Source organism: Lepidochelys olivacea, assembly GCF_965140295.1.
Source record: "Lepidochelys olivacea isolate rLepOli2 genome assembly, chromosome: 25".
NCBI lineage: Eukaryota > Metazoa > Chordata > Testudines > Cheloniidae > Lepidochelys > Lepidochelys olivacea.
Window position 1 is genome coordinate 7,966,949 of NC_140435.1, and position 17,918 is coordinate 7,984,866.

The 17,918-nt window shown below is 50.6% G+C and overlaps 1 protein-coding gene across 1 annotated transcript in view; it reads left to right on the top strand.

Moving 5' to 3' along the window:
• Positions 1-593: 593 nt before the first annotated feature.
• The window catches only part of ONECUT3 (one cut homeobox 3), a gene marked incomplete at its 5' end in the record, with an annotated part of 82,137 nt that continues 64,812 nt past the window's right edge, over positions 594-17,918 (top strand). Inside the window, one exon of the mRNA XM_084614862.1 lies at positions 594-1,611. Within this exon, the coding sequence (XP_084470988.1) occupies positions 594-1,611 (1,018 nt within the window). The remainder of the gene's footprint in view (positions 1,612-17,918) is intronic.

The window sequence follows — 17,918 nt, forward strand, 5'->3', positions numbered from 1 at the left end:
CACGGCTCCGGGTTTGCACTCAGACAGGCCTGGGCTTTGTTGCACACGGCGGCGGGGCGGGAGGCGAGGCATGAAGTGTGCATGGCTGTGGGGAGGAAGGGTAGAGCGCTAGGTGTCCAGGAAAGCAGAAGTTCATTTATTTTCCAATTGCACGTTGCCACCAAGTTATAGTTTCACCGGATGAGCTGGGAGGGAGAGAGGGGGGCTGGGGGGGGGAGGAGGAGAAGAGGGGGGGCTGTGTGGCGAGCCAGGAGCTGCTGACGTCAGGCCCGGCTGGCTGTGAGATTGAGGCTGGCTGGGGCTCGGGGATTCAATGCGATCCGCAGCTTTCCCGGCGCCGGCCGCAGAGCGCGGAGAGCCCGGGCTACCACTGCCAGCGGCCGGGGGAGAGCCCGGGCGAGCGGCGCGCACCCACTGAGGCCGGGCGTTGTATGGCGAGGGGGTGGGGGCGGGAGGGGGGGCAGCCCGGCGCGCGGGAGGGAGGCCAGGCGCCCCAGCAAACCATGCTGGATTGACTGCGAGCGGGGGGCGGGTCGATGGCTCTGAATTAAGCCGGGCAGCGCGGGCGGCGGCGGCGGCGGGGGGGGGCCAGCATGGAACTTACCATGGAGAGCCTGGGCAGCCTGCACGGGGTGCCCCACTCGCAGGCCGGGGAGCTGATGAGCCCTGCCCACGGCCGGCCGGCCGCCCACCGGAACCTGGTCCCCCACGGGCGGCCGGCCGTGGTGCCCAGCATGGCCTCGATCCTGGAAGGCGCCGGGGACTACCGGCCGGAGCACAGCCTGGGGGGCCCCCTGCACCCGGCCATGAGCATGGCGTGCGAGTCCCCCTCGGGCATGAGCCTGAGCAGCACCTACACCACCCTGACCCCGCTGCAGCACCTGCCCCCCATCTCCACCGTCTCGGACAAGTTCCACCACCCGCATCATCACCCGCACCAACGCCTGCCCGCCAGCGTCAGCGGCAGCTTCACCCTCATGCGGGACGAGAGGAGCCTCTCCTCCATGGGCAACCTCTACGGCCACTACCCCAAGGACATGCCGGCCATGGGGCAGCCCCTCTCCCCGCTGCCCAACGGCCTGGGCCCCTTGCACAACGCGCAGCAGCCGCTGGCCCCCTACGGCCCCGGGGGGCACCTGGCCAGCGAGAAGATGCTCTCCCCCAGCGGCTTCGACTCCCACGCGGCCATGCTCTCCCGGAGCGAGGAGCACCTAGCCCGGGGGCTGGGGGCTGGGGGCGCCGGCATGATGCCCCCTCTGAACGGCATGCACCCTCACGGGCACCACCACGGCCAGCCCAACGGCTCCCTGCTGGGCGAGCGGGAGAGGCAGGCGTCCGCCTCGGGCTCGCAGGCCGGCAGCTCCGGGCAGGTGGAGGAGATCAACACCAAGGAGGTGGCGCAGAGGATCACGGCGGAGCTGAAGCGGTACAGCATCCCCCAGGCCATCTTTGCCCAGAGGATCTTGTGCAGGTCTCAGGGCACCCTGTCCGACCTCCTGAGGAACCCCAAACCCTGGAGTAAGCTCAAGTCCGGCCGGGAGACCTTCCGGAGGATGTGGAAGTGGCTGCAGGAGCCTGAATTTCAGAGGATGTCGGCGCTGAGGCTCGCAGGTAGGGGGGCAGAGGGGGCGGGGGTGTTAGAGGCATGGGTCTGTGCAGGGGGGATTGCTGGCTGCACTAGAAACCCCGAAGGACCGGTGCGGGTCTGCACGGGCACCCTCTGCACGCGCAGCAGAGGTGTGACACATCGGTACGCACATTGCAAAAATCCAATCCGTGCTTCTCTTTGGACACACACACACACGGTGTGCTCTCCTTTCAAGGCTCTGCACTGGGTAGCTGTATCCTTTATTTTTCCTCTCTCTCCCTCTCTTTGTGTGTGTGTTATCGGTTGTTTCAAGTCTTTAACAGATCGCATGAAAAGGAAATCATATTTATCATAAACCTCATCCTTTCCCCCTCCTCAAAATCCCTCCCTCCGACCAGTCTGAAATATAAAGATCCTAGGTCAAAGGGATCAGGGGTGCAGATCCTATAGGTTACTTAGACTCCTCTCTATCTATCTATCTATCTATCTATCTATCTATCTATCTATCTATCTATCTATCTATTCACATACACCCTATCTATCTATCTATCTATCTATCTATCTATCTATCTATCTATCTATCTATCTATCTATTCACATACACCCTATCTATCTATCTATCTATCTATCTATCTATCTATCTATCTATCTATCTATCTATCTATCTATTCACATACACCCTATCTATCTATCTATCTATCTATCTATCTATCTATCTATTCACATACACCCTATCTATCTATCTATCTATCTATCTATCTATCTATCTATCTATCTATTCACATACACCCCTTCTATCTATCTATCTATCCTCATACACCCCTTCTATCTATCTACCTATCTATCCTCAGACACCCTCTCTCTCTGTCTCTCTGTCTGTCTATCTATCTCTACCCAGCTATTTAGCTACCTACCTGCTTTTCTCAGCTTTTTTTGCTCCATTGGAAGGGCTTAATACTGAGCTGGATTCGCCACCCTAAATACATAGCGGTAAATCAGTTACCCCAGCCAGGTCTAAAAGGTCTGTATGCACAGAAACCCCCAAGGCCTGCTTCTTCATGCTGCTGAATGAGTCAAAACTCAGCTGTTCCCCTCCTCCCTCTCCTTCCCAATGGATCAATATGATAGCTCCTTCATTTTACAAATGGCACCGCCAATCAATTCTCTATCGCCCGGGCAATGATTTGCATTTGGGATCTATCTGACGCGGTCCTCTCCCAGTCTGGTTTTCTTTTGCAAGCAAAGGGGGCTTTGCTAGCAGGGAGATGCTGCTGTCTGGCTCTGAAACCGAGGGTACCCAAACCATCACGGCTCAGATGCTGACTCAGTCCTGACTGTATTTTAAATGAATGGACAGTCACCGAAAAATAAATGCACCCACACGGAAGCGGGAGGAAAGGCCTGGTTTTAGGACAGGGGGACAGGACACTTTGCCTCTTGCGCTCCAGGGCACTATAATACTGAACAGAGAGACCCCAGAGACCGAACTGTAAACTCTGAAGCATGTCTGTATACCCTGGGAGAGGTGGGGTCTGGTTCTCTGGGTTAAGATTTAGGTTAAACATTACGCTGATAGCATTTCTCCGCATTCCCCTCCCCACCACCACCCCCGCGAGAGTGAAACTCAGGAGTCCAGTCTAAAGCCCGGTGTGAATTTCATGATTATAAATATGGCTGTCTAGAAAAATACCTACACACGTTCTGTATAATATAGATCATACATGATGCATACAGCTAAACATACAGTCCCATGAAACGTGTATTATAACTGTATATGCATATTTATATGCATCATGTGTTATGTACATTATACACACACATTCTGTATACACACTCACACTCACTCATACTCATAGTCGTTGTGTGTTTATAAATGATACAGTATGAAGGCAAAGTGTGGCTAAGTATTCCTCTCTGTTCTGCATACACATATATGTCTCCTTAGATATGTCAAGACAAACAGAGACAGTTTCTTTCTCTTCTGCTTGTGTGTCTGCATAACAGAACCGTGGGTTTTATGCTGTATGATCATTTATAATGCCACCTAAGCACAGATGCAATTCTCCTGTTGTTCGCATAGAATACAAGGTGAAATATATTTACCCAGATCGATTTCCTACATATGGAAACACAGTGATCTCTTTCATATATCCACAAGTAAGATGAAAACCTCCCTGTGTATCATCGACTTTCGCTTTCTCTCTTCGTTGTGTGGAGAGAACATTTTCCACAGGGGCTCGGGGTTCTCTGCAGTCTCAGGAGTATTTCTAGACATGCTGAAATAAGATGCCCTCGGCCGTGGCAGCCATGGGGATGCTATACACACCTGCACTCACCCCCCCCTCCGCAACCCCCTCCCCCCGTTCTGTATACTCAATATTGCTTCTGACCATTTTATTTCCCCGTGTCCTGTAACCCACCTGCCTTGCTGCTAAGGGAACAGGGTTGCTTCATAGACTAGATGACAAGCAAGTCCTCTGGTCTGGACTTCAGAACCGCCAGACGCTGGGACTGGACTACAGGGGGGATAAATCATTGGAAACTGCCCGGTTCTGTTAGTTCCCTCTGAAGCACCTGGCACCGGCCACGGCCAGACAGGAGACTGGGCTAGATGGATCATGGGTCTGACCCAGTAGGGCCGTTCTTATGGATATTTTGTGTCTGGTGGGCTCAAAGGGGGTGGATTGGGTTATTGAAACAAAATTCCGCATGACCTGTGGGCCATCTAGTGTCAGTGTATCTGAGCTCCAAGCAGATCCTAACAGAGTCTGGGCGAATGGGATGAAGCACTCCCCACCTATAGCAAGATGTCTGGGGTTATTTATGGGGGGATAGTAGTATTCATATGTATTTAGTGTAATTCAGTTGCTCTTTAATTAGGGCAAGATAGTGGCATCCTTTAGTTCCAGTCGATGCCCTATTGAAAAGCAGTTAATAGAATGCAAATTGTTCCTGCCTTTACAAGGTTCTGGTAAATAAAGATTTAAACAGTGCCACAATTGGCTTTTTAAGTACCCCCGTTGTTCAGTCTAATTGAGCAGTTGGTTGTTTTATTTCTGACTCACCAAAATAAAAAAAAAAAACAAATTCAAAGCTGGACGATTCAAGGGGGAGTCTGTGAGTAGACATATGGCCGTGGATTTTACCTAAAAGACTCAACAAAAACCCTCCACTAAATGAACTCACAATATTGTTGGAACATGGTCACTCTTTAGCGTTGTGTTCTGAAACCCTTTTCTGAATTTTGAGTTGAAATGAGGTTTCGAGTTCCTCTATAAACTTTGGGGGGGAACTAGGAGGTCATTTGCCCTGGGTGATTTTAACTGATTTAAATCAAAATCTGTTGGATACACGTTTAACGACCGTCTCTGTTGCATATATTAGAATATAGTCCTGCTCAAAGGAAAAGATGTGGTGCAAGATATGCAAAATGTTGCACTGGATTTTAAAATACCAGGTATGTTACATATATAATACAGCGAGAGGAAATGAGCACGTCTGTATTGCATGACTCAGAAATATCAAACATTTAAATATCAGGTATGTTACATACCTAAAATAAAACACACGAAAGAAGGGGGATTACAACCAAAATGCTTTGCTTTGAGCAGGGGGCTGGACTAGGTGACCTCCTGAGGTCCCTTCCAACCCTGATATTCTTTGAAAATCCTGCATCATAGTAAATGCCAAGAGTTGTAAATATACACGACAATTCTAAGAAAGGGGTTTTTTTGTTTGTTTGTTTTTTTCGTGAAGGTTTTGGTTTGTTTCCAAATTAGCAGGAAAGTGCCATGTCGTTTAAGCAAACAAGTAAAACTCACTGGGTGTTTCTGGAAACTAGAATATGAAAATCGCAACCCAAAGGCGAAATGGAATGGCTCTCTTGCAAATGGCATTTGTCGATCAGCTAGGGAAGGGATTGTCTTTGTCTGCGTTTGGGGACACTCTGCCAGCGGATTTGGGGATGTGCAAGGGATCTGGGGAGAGCTTATTAACCAGTTCTAAAAAGGGTGAGACACGGAGTCGCTGAAAATGGCAGCCAGCGCGCGGCAGAGGCATTGTGTACTTAGAGGGCGAGGGTGTAATTTCAAAGGGCACCTTTCCCCTGCGCGTGATTTCAAAACGATGTTGGAATAATTGTCGGGCTCAAGAAAGGAAGGGCTGAAAGAGAGTTACTGATTTGGTACTTGTTTGGGTGGGGGGGAAAGAGAACCCAAGTTCCTATATGTCAAACGCTGGCTAGACAGATTAGACCGTGCACCAGGTATTGGGGGGGGGGGGGTATAAAAGAACACACCCATCTAGAGCTTCATTCTGCATTCCTAGTACTGCCAAAGTTCCCATGGAGGCCAGTGGGGCTTAGTGTGACTACCTATGCGTGTATGTTACGGGCACATGAGTGTGCAAAGGCAGGAGCAGGGATCGTGCCCGCTGAGCGGGAGATCGACCTGCGGTGGAGAAGCACGTCCCCCCCCCCCCAGGGGTTGTTTCCGTTTCTACGGATTTTCCCCGTGTTTTCTGGTCGGTCGGTCGGTTGGCCGTGAGGTTGTTTTATTCTTTTGTTCAGCAGTAGTGACTTTTGTCCCTCCTGGCTTTGCTTCCCCCGAGGCTGATCTGCATATCGTCTGCATGCGCCTGGCACACATTACCCTGATTGCCTCTAAAAAGCGCCATTATATGGCAAGAGGACTTGGTCGGGGGGAGGGGGCGGCACGCCAATCGATGCCTTCGAGTTACTGTCCCCAGTTCATCACCGGCACCCCCGCCCCATTGCGCTTGTTTAACGGCCTTCAAATATTGTTTAAATCGCCGCTCCAGAGCACACCTATATTGGGGGGGGGGACTGTGACATTGAATCACACGTGGCTGAGAGCTGCGAGCTACAGGGTATAGAAAATCAACAGCGGAGCCAAAGCACAAAGCAACAGACATTGCACCGGGCTGGGGAAATTGCAAACAGGGGATCGAGATATTCCAGATCCCGGGGGGTAGGCAGCTAGGCCCCTTCGAGCCGGGACACACGAGGCGCTTGGGAATCTCTATTTCCCCTCTGCCCCGGGCCAGAGCTCAGCGCGACCCGACAGCCTCCCCCTCGCCCCCCGGGGTGGCCGCGGACCCCGGGCCGAGGGGCGAGCCGGGTGCTTGGGGCGAGACCCGCAATCGGGGCAGGGCGGGAAGGCAGCAAGGAACGAATGTGGCGGGGTTCAGGCACCGATCTGTCGCCTGCCACTTGTAGCTAAAGGGAAGAAAGACCCAACTGAGCACAGCAACCCAAGGAGAAAGGAGGGAGTTAGATGTGGGCGGAGAGTGGGAGGCAGAAGGAAAGAAGGGTAGATGGAGAGTTGAGGTGTGCCTTGGTGGTGACAGAGGGAGGCACAGATGGTGTGCATTGGCGGTGACAGACAGATGCAGGGTGGGTTGTGCATTGGTGGTGACAGAGGGAGGCACAGTGGGGTGTGTCTTGGTGGTGACAGAGGGAGGCACAGATGGTGTGCATTGGCGGTGACAGACAGATGCAGGGTGGGGTGTGCATTGGTGGTGACAGAGGGAGGCACAGTGGGGTGTGTCTTGGTGGTGACAGAGGGAGGCACAGATGGTGTGCATTGGTGGTGACAGACAGATGCAGGGTGGGGTGTGCATTGGCGGTGGCAGAGGGTGGCACAGGGGGTGTATTCGTGGTGTGAGAAAGACACAGTGGGGTGTGTTCTGCTGGTGACAGAGGGTGGCACAGGGGGTGTCTTGGTGGTGACAGAGGGAGGCAGAGTGGGGTGTGTTGGTGGCGGTGACAGAGGGAGGCTTAGTGGGGTATATGTTAGTGGTGGTCACAGAGGGGCGCCTAGAAGGGTGTGTTTTGGTGGTGGTGACGGAGGGAGGCAGAGTGGGGTGTGTATTGGTGGTGACAGAGGGAGGCAGAGTGGGTTGTCTATTGGTTGTGACAGGCACATGCAGGGGGTTGTCTACTGATGGTGACAGACAGGTGCAAAGTGGTGTGTATTTTGGTGGTGACAGAGGGAAGCACAGTGGGTTGTCTATTGGTTGTGACAGGCACATGCAGGGGGTTGTCTACTGGTGGTGACAGACAGGTGCAAAGTGGTGTGTATTTTGGTGGTGACAGAGGGAAGCACAGTGGGTTGTGTCTTGGTGCTGACAGGGAGGCAAAGCGGGGTGTGTACTGGTGGTGACAGGGGGAGGCGCAGTTGAGGGTGTGATGGTGGTGACAGAGACAGGTGTAGTGGGGTGTGTGTTGGTGATGACTGACAGAGGCACAGTAGGATGCGTATTGGTGGTGACACCCTGAGGCACAATGGGATGTGTATTGGTGGTGACAGATGCAGTCACAATGAGATGTTTACTGGTTGTGACGGAGGGAGGCACAGTGGGATGTATGTTGGTGGTAACAAAAGGAGCCACAGTGGGGTGTGTATTGGTGACAGAGGGAGGCAGAGTGGGGTGTTTTGGTCGTGACAGGGGGAGGCAGAGTGGGGTGTTTATTGGACGTGGCAGGGGGAGGCAGAGTGGGGTGTTTATTGGTCGTGACAGAGGGAGGCAGAGTGGGGTGTTTTGGTCGTGACAGAGGGAGGCAGAGTGGGGTGTTTTGGTCGTGACAGGGGGAGGCAGAGTGGGGTGTTTATTGGTCGTGACGGAGAGAGACACAGTGGGGTCTGGGGTGTGTTGGTGTTGATAGATGGGGTGGATGGGGATAGATAGATAGATAGATAGGTAGAGAGAGAGAGAGATGGGAGGAGACAATTTACCTAATACAAATAGTGAACGAAGGGGAAGGACGGGCGAGCCGGACACAGACCCTGGGAGTCACCCAGCCCCGGGGAAGTGCGTGAAACCGGCCCCTTTAACGCCTCCCCAGCAGAAGGAAGCTGCGCGGGGGGTTTCCATCTACCAGGCCTCTCCCTCCAGACCTGCCCCGCGCCCGCCGCCGGGGGACCAGTCCCCGGGAAGGGAAGGGGGCTCTGCCATTTGGGGGGAGCGGGAGCTTTGCAGCGAGCGGGGCAGGCCCTGGGCCGGGTTCAGGAGTCCATCCTGGTGTATGAGTTAGAGTCAGTAAATAGAAGATCAATAAACAAGCTGGGCCGCCTATAAAATGTCTGTTGGTGCCTTTCTCTTCTTTCCACTCCAGTTCCCCCTTCAGGCCGCAGCGCCTGGCCAATGTGGAAGCATTAATTATCCAGCCGGGCTCGAACACATCCCTGGTCCCAGCCGCGGCTCCCAGCGCCAGCCGGGGGGTTTGTTTGGCTTGCGGGGGAGCCAGCTTGCCAGGTTCGTCTCCACTGCCAAAGCAGGTTGGACTCCTGGCCAGAGCGACTGGAGGAGAGGTGGCTCGGGGTGTGTGTGTCTAGCTGCGGCTGTTCCCCCCCGCCCCATGGGTGGTCGGTTTCTTTTAGCCCGATGGACACTTCGCTCGCCTGCCCATCCATCTCTACCTCTGCCTGTCTCGTGGAAATCTTCCCCCCGAAAGACCCCTTTCAAACTTCTGTCTTCTCTACCTCTCCGCACTTCCCTGCCTCGGTCAGATTCAGACTCTGCTTAGGAAGAGAGGGGTGGGGGATAAGGGGAGAGTGGGACCCTGGGTAGTCCTGGGGGTAGGTGCATGTGTTCTGGGCATGGATGCCTTGGGTGTACCCCCACACAGCCACCCTGGCACTCACCTGCCTCGGGGCACACAGAGAGAAACACACATGCACAAAGAGCAGGGCTCCCAGATACAACCGCCCAAGCGCTCACACACAGGTATAGCGCAGTTCCACAGAGACACAAGTCCACCCCCCTCCTCCAGAAGCAGATTCACTTGCAACAGACCCACAAAGACGCGGAGCCTAAGACCCAAGGATACAGACACACACAGAGGCTGAGCAGTGTGGAAGTTCTCTCTGTTGTGCATACGTGTGTACTTTCTGAGTGTGCACATATGGATGTGTATGTGAATACGTGCGCATGTGTGCGTGTGTAAGAGAGAAAAGGTGGGGGTGGTAATACCCTTATATTGGACCAGCTTCTGCTGGTGAAAGAGACAAGCTGCAAGGCTTGAGGAAGATGTAATCTCTGTCGCCAACAGAAGTTGGTCCAATAAAGACATGCCATCCCCCGCCTTGTCTCTCTCAGATCCTGGGACCAACACTGCGAACAACGTGAGTCGAGACGGTAAGAAGAAACATTTCCGTAAGTGTAAACGAAATGTGAACATTCGTGCAGGCCAGCACGGAACAGACACGGAGAAGAATGTTACGCACAGAGAACACGTGTGTGTGCGCGCGTGCCTTTGTGTGTGCACTTGCAGGTGTGAATCCGAGTTGTGCAGCATGGCAATTGTAGGATGGTTTCATCAGGGTACATTTGGAAATGTATTCTGTGGGAAAACCTCAAGTGAATTTTCCAGGTCATCCTTAATGAACGTCCAGACGACATGGCATTTTCTCTGTGCATTTGTTTCGATCTTTAGAACCCAAATGTCAAGCTCTGGGGGCGCCTTCTAATGTTTAAAACAATCCGAAAATCAAGTTAGGCGGAACCACCAAAATCCACAGCTGGCTCCCGGTGTGATCATAATTCACTCCCACCCCATCCCTGCATTACACCACCCCTATGAAATTAACAACCCTCCTCATCCCGTCCGCTCCTCGAATGCTATCCTGTCATGTATGTTCTATTTGTCACACATGTTACAGGAAAATATATTTGAGAGCGGAGATTACTTTATACCGAGGTCAGGCCTTGTACCCCTCTGCCCCACGGAGCCGGTTGTTTTAGGGATGGTCAGTTGGACTGTATGGGCGTGGCAGGAGGGAAACAAGTACAAGTAGTTATTGGGCTAGATCCGCACCTGGTGTGAGTTAACAGACTTATTCTGGTTTACACGGCCTGAGGCTCTGGCAGGAAATAGCTACGTCCCCTCTCAAAAGGGCCCCACCCCATCTGTCTGGACCCACGGATGATACCGATGTCCAACATCCGGGGGCTTCCCGAGACTAAACGTGGGCACTGTGTGTTGTGGCCAATGGGGAATCTCCCCCTGGCTATTGTATCAAGACCCCCCCTCTGAAGGGATCCGATCTTACACCGAGAGGGACTCGAACCCAGCATGCCCTTGGCAATAGATTCCTTGGGAGGGGCCCTTCTGCATTGGGATGGAAAGGAAGAAAACCCGGACCCTGGCCGATGGATTAATTTGCTTTGAAGCTGCTCAGAGGTTCGGGGTGTGGAGATAAGTCCCAGGAGACGGATGGGTGAGCAGAGGGTGGGGGCTCTGATGCTGCGACGAACCAGAATGAGAGGAGATGTTCACACGTGCTCACCTCCCACAGTCTGTCTGAACCCCCTTCGCCGGGGATCGCCTTAGGGGCGCAGCTCTGCACGGGGCCCACGGCAGGAGGCAGGGCCCTCGCTCCTGTAACCGAGCCTCCAAAGGCGAACTGGAGAACTGGGGCCCCTGTGCGCTGGAGATTAGCAGTGGCGGGCAGGTCGCCCAGCTAAGGTGCCAGGGGAGGGGGCTTTCCAACAACCCAAGGGTGGGGGGGGGTGGAAAAGGTCTCGCAGTTGAAAGCACCCCTAGTGCCGAAGCCGAAGCCCATGGAAGTAACCGGGGTTCTGTCAGGACATCCGCACAGAGGGCAGTGGCCAGTGTTAACCTCCGTGTGGATGGAAGTCTGTGTCCACAGATGACTGTGTAGGTCGGGCAGTGTGTCTCCAATAACCGGGGCCTCTGCTCCCCTCCGCCCGTCACAGGCACACAGAGTCAGGCCCTTAGCTGCTCGTCTTTTGTCCTGTAGTTCTTCGCTACAGCTGCATTTTCCAGTCACACACCTCCCCCCAGGATGCCCCTCTGGGGGCAGGGGGTGGGGGGCAGGGTGCTCAGCAGGAAGGCCAGAAGCAGCCCCCGGCCCATAAGAACCACCAGTGGTTCCTTAAAGAGCAAGGAAGCTTCTGCCTTTGATCTCAGCCACAGATGCCTTCCCACTTGCCTGTTTCAGTGCCCAGTAGAGAGCTAGGCAGGGCCGAAGCCTGTAAATAGCCATAAGCAGTGTGGAGGAGCGGCCTAATCCACACTGGGGTGTTTTCCATGCAGCATATTTAACATTTCCGAAAAAAAATATCTTCCCCCCCCCATACACACTTTATGTATCATCTGTCTGTCCACTTACACATGGATCAATCGATCTCTCTAGCCCCATACACATCTATCTATCTATCTATCTATCTATCTATCTATCTATCTATGACAGGTTTCAGAGTAACAGCCGTGTTAGTCTGTATTCGCAAAAAGAAAAGGAGAACTTGGGGCACCTTAGAGACTAACCAATTTATTTGAGCATAAGCTTTCATCTATCTATCCCCATCCACCCCTTCTATCTATCTATCTATCTATCTATCTATCTATCTATCTATCTATCTATCTATCTATCTATCTATCTATCTATCTATCTATCTATCAGTTACTTACTCATTTAGTTAACTCGCTCAACGCCTCAGTGGTCTTAGCTGGACCCTGTTGAAAACCCCAAATCTAATCATTCGCCTTCATCTCTTTCTCTCCCCCTCTGGGATCTATCTCATTGTGTGTCCGCAGAAGTACTAATGTAGCAGTCCGTGGTCACACCAACTCCCCCAGGCCCAGTTACAAGCACGCTCAGGGCGTGGGCTGGGCTGGGCTGGGGGGCAGCGGAGAAAGGCACCCCCGAGCTTGTTGTCCCCGGGGCTGGTCTCCGGTTCGGCTGGCGCTGGGTGCTGGTGGCTTCCATTGGCCGACCCAGCCCTGGCCGCACTGTGCGTTGTGGGGGAGCGGATCACAGAGCTGGTTTGAACTGACGCTGTATCGATCCCCAGCCCGGGCTTTGCCTTTCTGTTGGTAAGGCAGCTCCTCCCGCCCCCTCTCCACTCCCTGCCCCAAACCACCCCAGCCACAGCCTCAACTGGCATCAAAAGGCCTGAAGTCCCAAACCACTGCCTATTACACAGCTAGCCCGGGATGTGCCAGACATCAAAATACAGACAGGCCAGGGAAATTTATAGACTCCTGCAGTGGACTCATTAAGGAATGTGGGATTCCTTTGCCTTGGGAGGGGGAAAATAACAGAGGTCAGTAACACAGAGAGAGAGATTTACATTTATGTCTCTGCTAAAATTTAGCTAGCTAGCTGATCTGTATTGGTGACGGTTGATAGACCACCATGTATATGTATCATTACATATAGATATGGATTGTATGTAGTAAGGTGTTATTCGCTTGTAAGCATCGTATAACGAAAGATCTAGGCATGTGTGAAGGATAGTTTCATATCAAACGACAGGTCTCTGATCTCCCCTCTCCCTCCCCCTATTGCTCAGAAGCCAAAGTGTCACAAGTCTAAAAGCAGAAGCGATTTCTCTCTCCAGGTAGGGATGTTTCCCCGGCACTGCTCTCTAGCAAAGAGCAAAAGCCTCTCTGCGGTGGGTTTGTTTGTAAGCCACGCGAAATGAAACCACGAGTGACGGAACCTAAACGCTGGCCGGACTCCGAGTTGGGCATCAAGCAGCAGGAGCAGATATGGACAGACACCCGTTCGACCCCCCACACATCTGGGAGTGGAGGAAAGAAAACGCTGGTTTAACAGGGCAAGTAAATCCGTAGCTGAAAAGGGGGGAATAAGGAGCGAGGCAGAAAGAGATTATACTTCAGGGTGTCTACCATTTTACCGGGGGGGGGGCACAATTTTAAAGCAAACTCATAAATCAAATACATTTCCAATTCAATATCTCTCCGTCAGCGCCCCCCTCTCTCCATATGCATCTATGGAGCGAGAGAATTGGAAATGTATTTTACGTCTGCGTTATATTTTACTTTTGGGCTTCCTCGTAAAACTAGAATCTGCTCCGTGTTCTGTCTGTATGCCTGTTCACAAATACCCATTCATATCTAGGTAGAGTCATGCCGATGTTACTGTCTCTGCAATTTGATGTGGAAGGATAGTTTTGAAATACAATAGGTCAATACAATGCATTTCCGATGCCATCACAGTTCCTATCATTTCCAGTTTGGTTTGTTTTTCTGTGGGCAGGTTTGGTGGTTACAGGCAGGTATCGGTCATGTCACGGCGGCCCTTTGCTTCTCTGCGATAGGGAGTTTCAGGGGGGCTGGAACAATTTGTAGAGTGGGGGTGCTGAGAGCCATTGAACCCTGGATGTGATAGAAACCATTTCAAGCCAGGAGGTGCGGCAGCACCCCCGGGACCCCGAGTTCCAGCACCTATGGGTGATTTACCAGAAAAGCATCAAAGCCATTCTGGCTAAAGATTTATTAATAGACCCAGAAATAGAAAATTCACTTGCGATTATTATTGCGAGGGGGGGAAGTCAATAACACGGTTGTTTCCGTTGAGCTACACAATCAGTCCACCGTCTCCTTATTTATTTGTCCTTAACTTGAATTAGCGCTCAGCTAATAAATCATCGGGCGTTTTCTCTCCCGCTCCTATGAGATGCACTTGCACGCAAGAAATCAAAAAAGGCTTTCTAAACCATCTGATCTGCAGATCGGATTTATGAGCAAGTCAATAGGGTTTTTTGTTAAAATGCCAGTGCTGGAAAGAGATAGTCCGGGCTTTTTATTGGGTTCTCTTTATTGTCCCGGTTTCTTTTTAAGAGGGTGGTTTTGAAGTTGATGATACTGAATAATACTTGAAAAAAATTAAATTCGATATATTGACAGGTCATATTCGCAAATCATTAGCGAGCCATCGAAATGTGCGTATTACAGAAATATACACTGGCGGTGTGCGTTTATACAAAACTTAGATCTCCTACTTACATGCAGCATAGTTCCTTCTCATATATGCATGTGAATTGGATCACATGATATGGTGTAGGCCTCTATGAAAGCGAAGTACTGTGTACATATTAAAACGGTGTGTGTGCAAACTATGTAATTATATCTAGGTAACTATCTATTAAACTCATATATTGTGAAGTATATATAATTATATATGGCACATGCCATTAAATCATGTATATACCCATACACGTATATACTCGCTCTCTCTCTCTCTGTGTTTTATACTCTCGGGAATGGCATTGATTTTGTTTATGTATACATATTCCTTCAGTAGCCTACGGTACATTCATGCGCGTTTACCATAAAATAGACATAGCCAGGGGAAGCGGTTAGTCTGTCAAGGGAGAGAAGCCTGCTTCTATTAAAGGAAATACTTTACTTAGCATATTTCAAAGAAAGAACGTGGAAAACGTGAGTTAAGAAAGAAAGAAAGAAAGAAAGAAAGAAAGAAAGAAAGAAAGAAAGAAAGAAAGAAAGAAAGAAAGAAAGAAAGAAAGAAAGAAAGAAAGAAAGAAAGAAAAGCAAGCAATATTCACGGACCTCCCTCTGGTAACACTCTGATGCATGTCTACTTCCTGCTTCACTTTAGCCCAGCGGGATCTTTACCCGAGCTCACGAATGATATATAATACGACATAATAACCCCCTTTTCAAAATGCTCCGTTCACCTCTGGGCTTGCCGCAGCAACGTCGTGGGTGGGCGATTGTCAGCACCACAAAGCAACACACACGCACAGCGCGGGGAAAAAAACCCACCAACTCCCAGCCAGGAAAAGCCGGTACTTGGGGAAACTGAGTAACGTTAACACGAGCCTATTGCGCGCACACTCACACGCGCCATGTGGGCACGCGTGTGCGCACAGACAGACCGCCGCCACCTCGACCCAGCACACGACCGGGCTCCCCCAGGAAACACGAGCGAGGCTCTCGACCCCAGCGGGCTTCCCAAGGGAAACACTTGTGTGTCCGCAGTTGAAAGTTGTGGCACGGTTGGCTACACGTGTGTGTAAGGGCTGGTGACCCGGGGGGCGTTTGCACGGGAATTGAAAGGATAGACGTGTGCGTGTGATCTGTGTGTGTGATACATAGATTTAGATCAAATATTCCACATGACCAGTTATTGCACACACGAGAGTGCGTGTGTGTGTGTGAGGGGGACGAGCTAATGCACGCAGAGCGATACATATTTCGAATTTCGCTTTTAATTAACGGTGGCCTCCGATCAATATTTCCAAAAGGGCGTCAATTTCTGTGCTGTATCCTACAGGCTCCGCCAGCTGGGAGAGGAGGGGGGGCCCCGAGGGGCTCTGCCCGCTTTGACAGACCAGGGGGGGTTGCCTGCACTTTCCCACCGGGAAGACTGGCAAAAAAGACTGACCCTGCAGCTGAAAAACTCCCAGCACACCCTGTTGGCGTGTGTCCTCCGGCTTACACACCAACAAACCAGCACACAGAGTAAGAAAGGAATAAGCAGCTACTCCGATTACCGTGTGAACCCAACTACTCCTGAAATATTGGAGTCGATGGCCCTAAAGAAGCCCCCCCCCCATACACCACTTCCTGTGCTCTAGGAGGGTAATGTTCACTCCTATTTTCTCTAATCCAGTCCCTTTTGGGTTTGGGATTTCACCAGCCGAGCCCCAGAAAGCCGCTCTTACATTTCCTACCCCGGAGCCCCTTCCCGCTGCGCGCGAAGGAGCCGTCCGCGCAGGCGGAGGGGGGTGTTTTTGAAAAGATATTTGACTCATTGAAAACGGAGAAAAACACCTGTTTTGATCGAATGCCGGTGTAAACGAGTCTCCCAGTATCATCCGGATAGCGAGGGCGCAGTTACCCAATTCGTGTGTATGGAATCTCGGATTGCTACCGGCTGGCCAAGCAAAACGTAAACGGTGGGGTTGCAACAGATTTTCAAATACCAAGCGCTTCTGTATGTTAGACATTTTAGTTTGAGATGGGGCGTGTATATATGTAAAACACACACCACAGACCATTCAGTGGGTTGAAAATATATTTCTCACATAAACACACACGTTTATATATATATATATATATATATATATATATATATATATATATATATATATATATATATTTAAACGTGTGTGTATTGTGTGTATATGTGAGATATATATAAATTACATATATACATAAATTATATATATATAATTTTATATATATCACATATACACACACACGTTTTAATATATATATGTAAACGTGTGTGTGTATATGTGATATATATATATTAAAATATATAATTTGATATATACATCACATATACACACACGTTTTAATATATATATATATATATATATATATATATATAAATAAACGTGTGTGTGTATATGTGAGATATATATTATATATTTGCAACCCATTATATATATGGCATTTATATAGATCTAGACACACACTTTTTTTTTATCGTAACAGGTCCATTACCCCAGAAATATATTCTTGTCCTTTTATAGATTTTTTATTATAATTCTATATTGAAATATGGGCTTCATCGCACAGGTGTGTAAAAATGTGATCGCTATATGTAAGCGGATTAAGGTATTCTGTAATATAATTCTAATTAATATAATTCATGCCATTTTCCTATTTCCCGGTGCAATTCTTTATGCATCACACGCCCCCCCACACACCCCCGAGCTACGTCGCAGTGTACCCCGGTAGCCCCAGAACTGTGTTCCGACTCCGTATCATTCCACCCCGCCGCTGAACTTTTGATCGAAATAAGCTCCGCCAAAAAGGAACCGGGCTCTTCGGGAATCGCTTCATTAGGCCTTTTCTTCATTAGCTGACGCTGCACTGGAGAGCCCAAGGTTTTATGCGCCCCTAATAAACGCAAGCCCGGGTCCTGGGCTGATGGCGGGATTTCCCCCGGCTTTCTGGACGTTTTAATTTGGCGGCTCTGGAGGGAAAAGGTCGCTGGGCGGCGTGAAATATTTAATCCACTTTCCAAAAAAGAAAGGAAGGCGAGATTTGCCAAAGCGAAGCGGAGGTAACCGGGGCGCGGGGATCTGCTGCTGAGCCGCAGCAAGCGCGCACGGTGGGAAACGTTTCGCTCCTGTTTCCTCGCTCGTGCCATTTACAAGATGCCGGAATAAGCCCCAAGATTTTAAATCTGCCGATTGCAAACCCGAGAGTCCCCGAGCCTGAAAAAAACAATTCACCCACATCGCACTTTTCTATTTTCTTTCTTTCTTTCACCCACTCCCCTTGCAGCTGTGGTGGCTGATTTCTTCAGGGAAATAATAACGAGCAATATTCGCTGGTGTTTTTTTAAAACGATTTTCAAGCGGATATGGATCCATTTCGCCCCGATGCCGGTCTCGGAAGAATAAAATACTGAAATCTGCTCCTTTTCCTGCCCACTGCTGTGGAAATAGACCGATCAGACCCGTAGAAATGTTGGAACATAATTCACCATAACTGATAAATAATTAAGAGCGAAACCTCTTTATTTAGACTGGGTCAGTCTCGCCGGAGGATTCGCCCTAC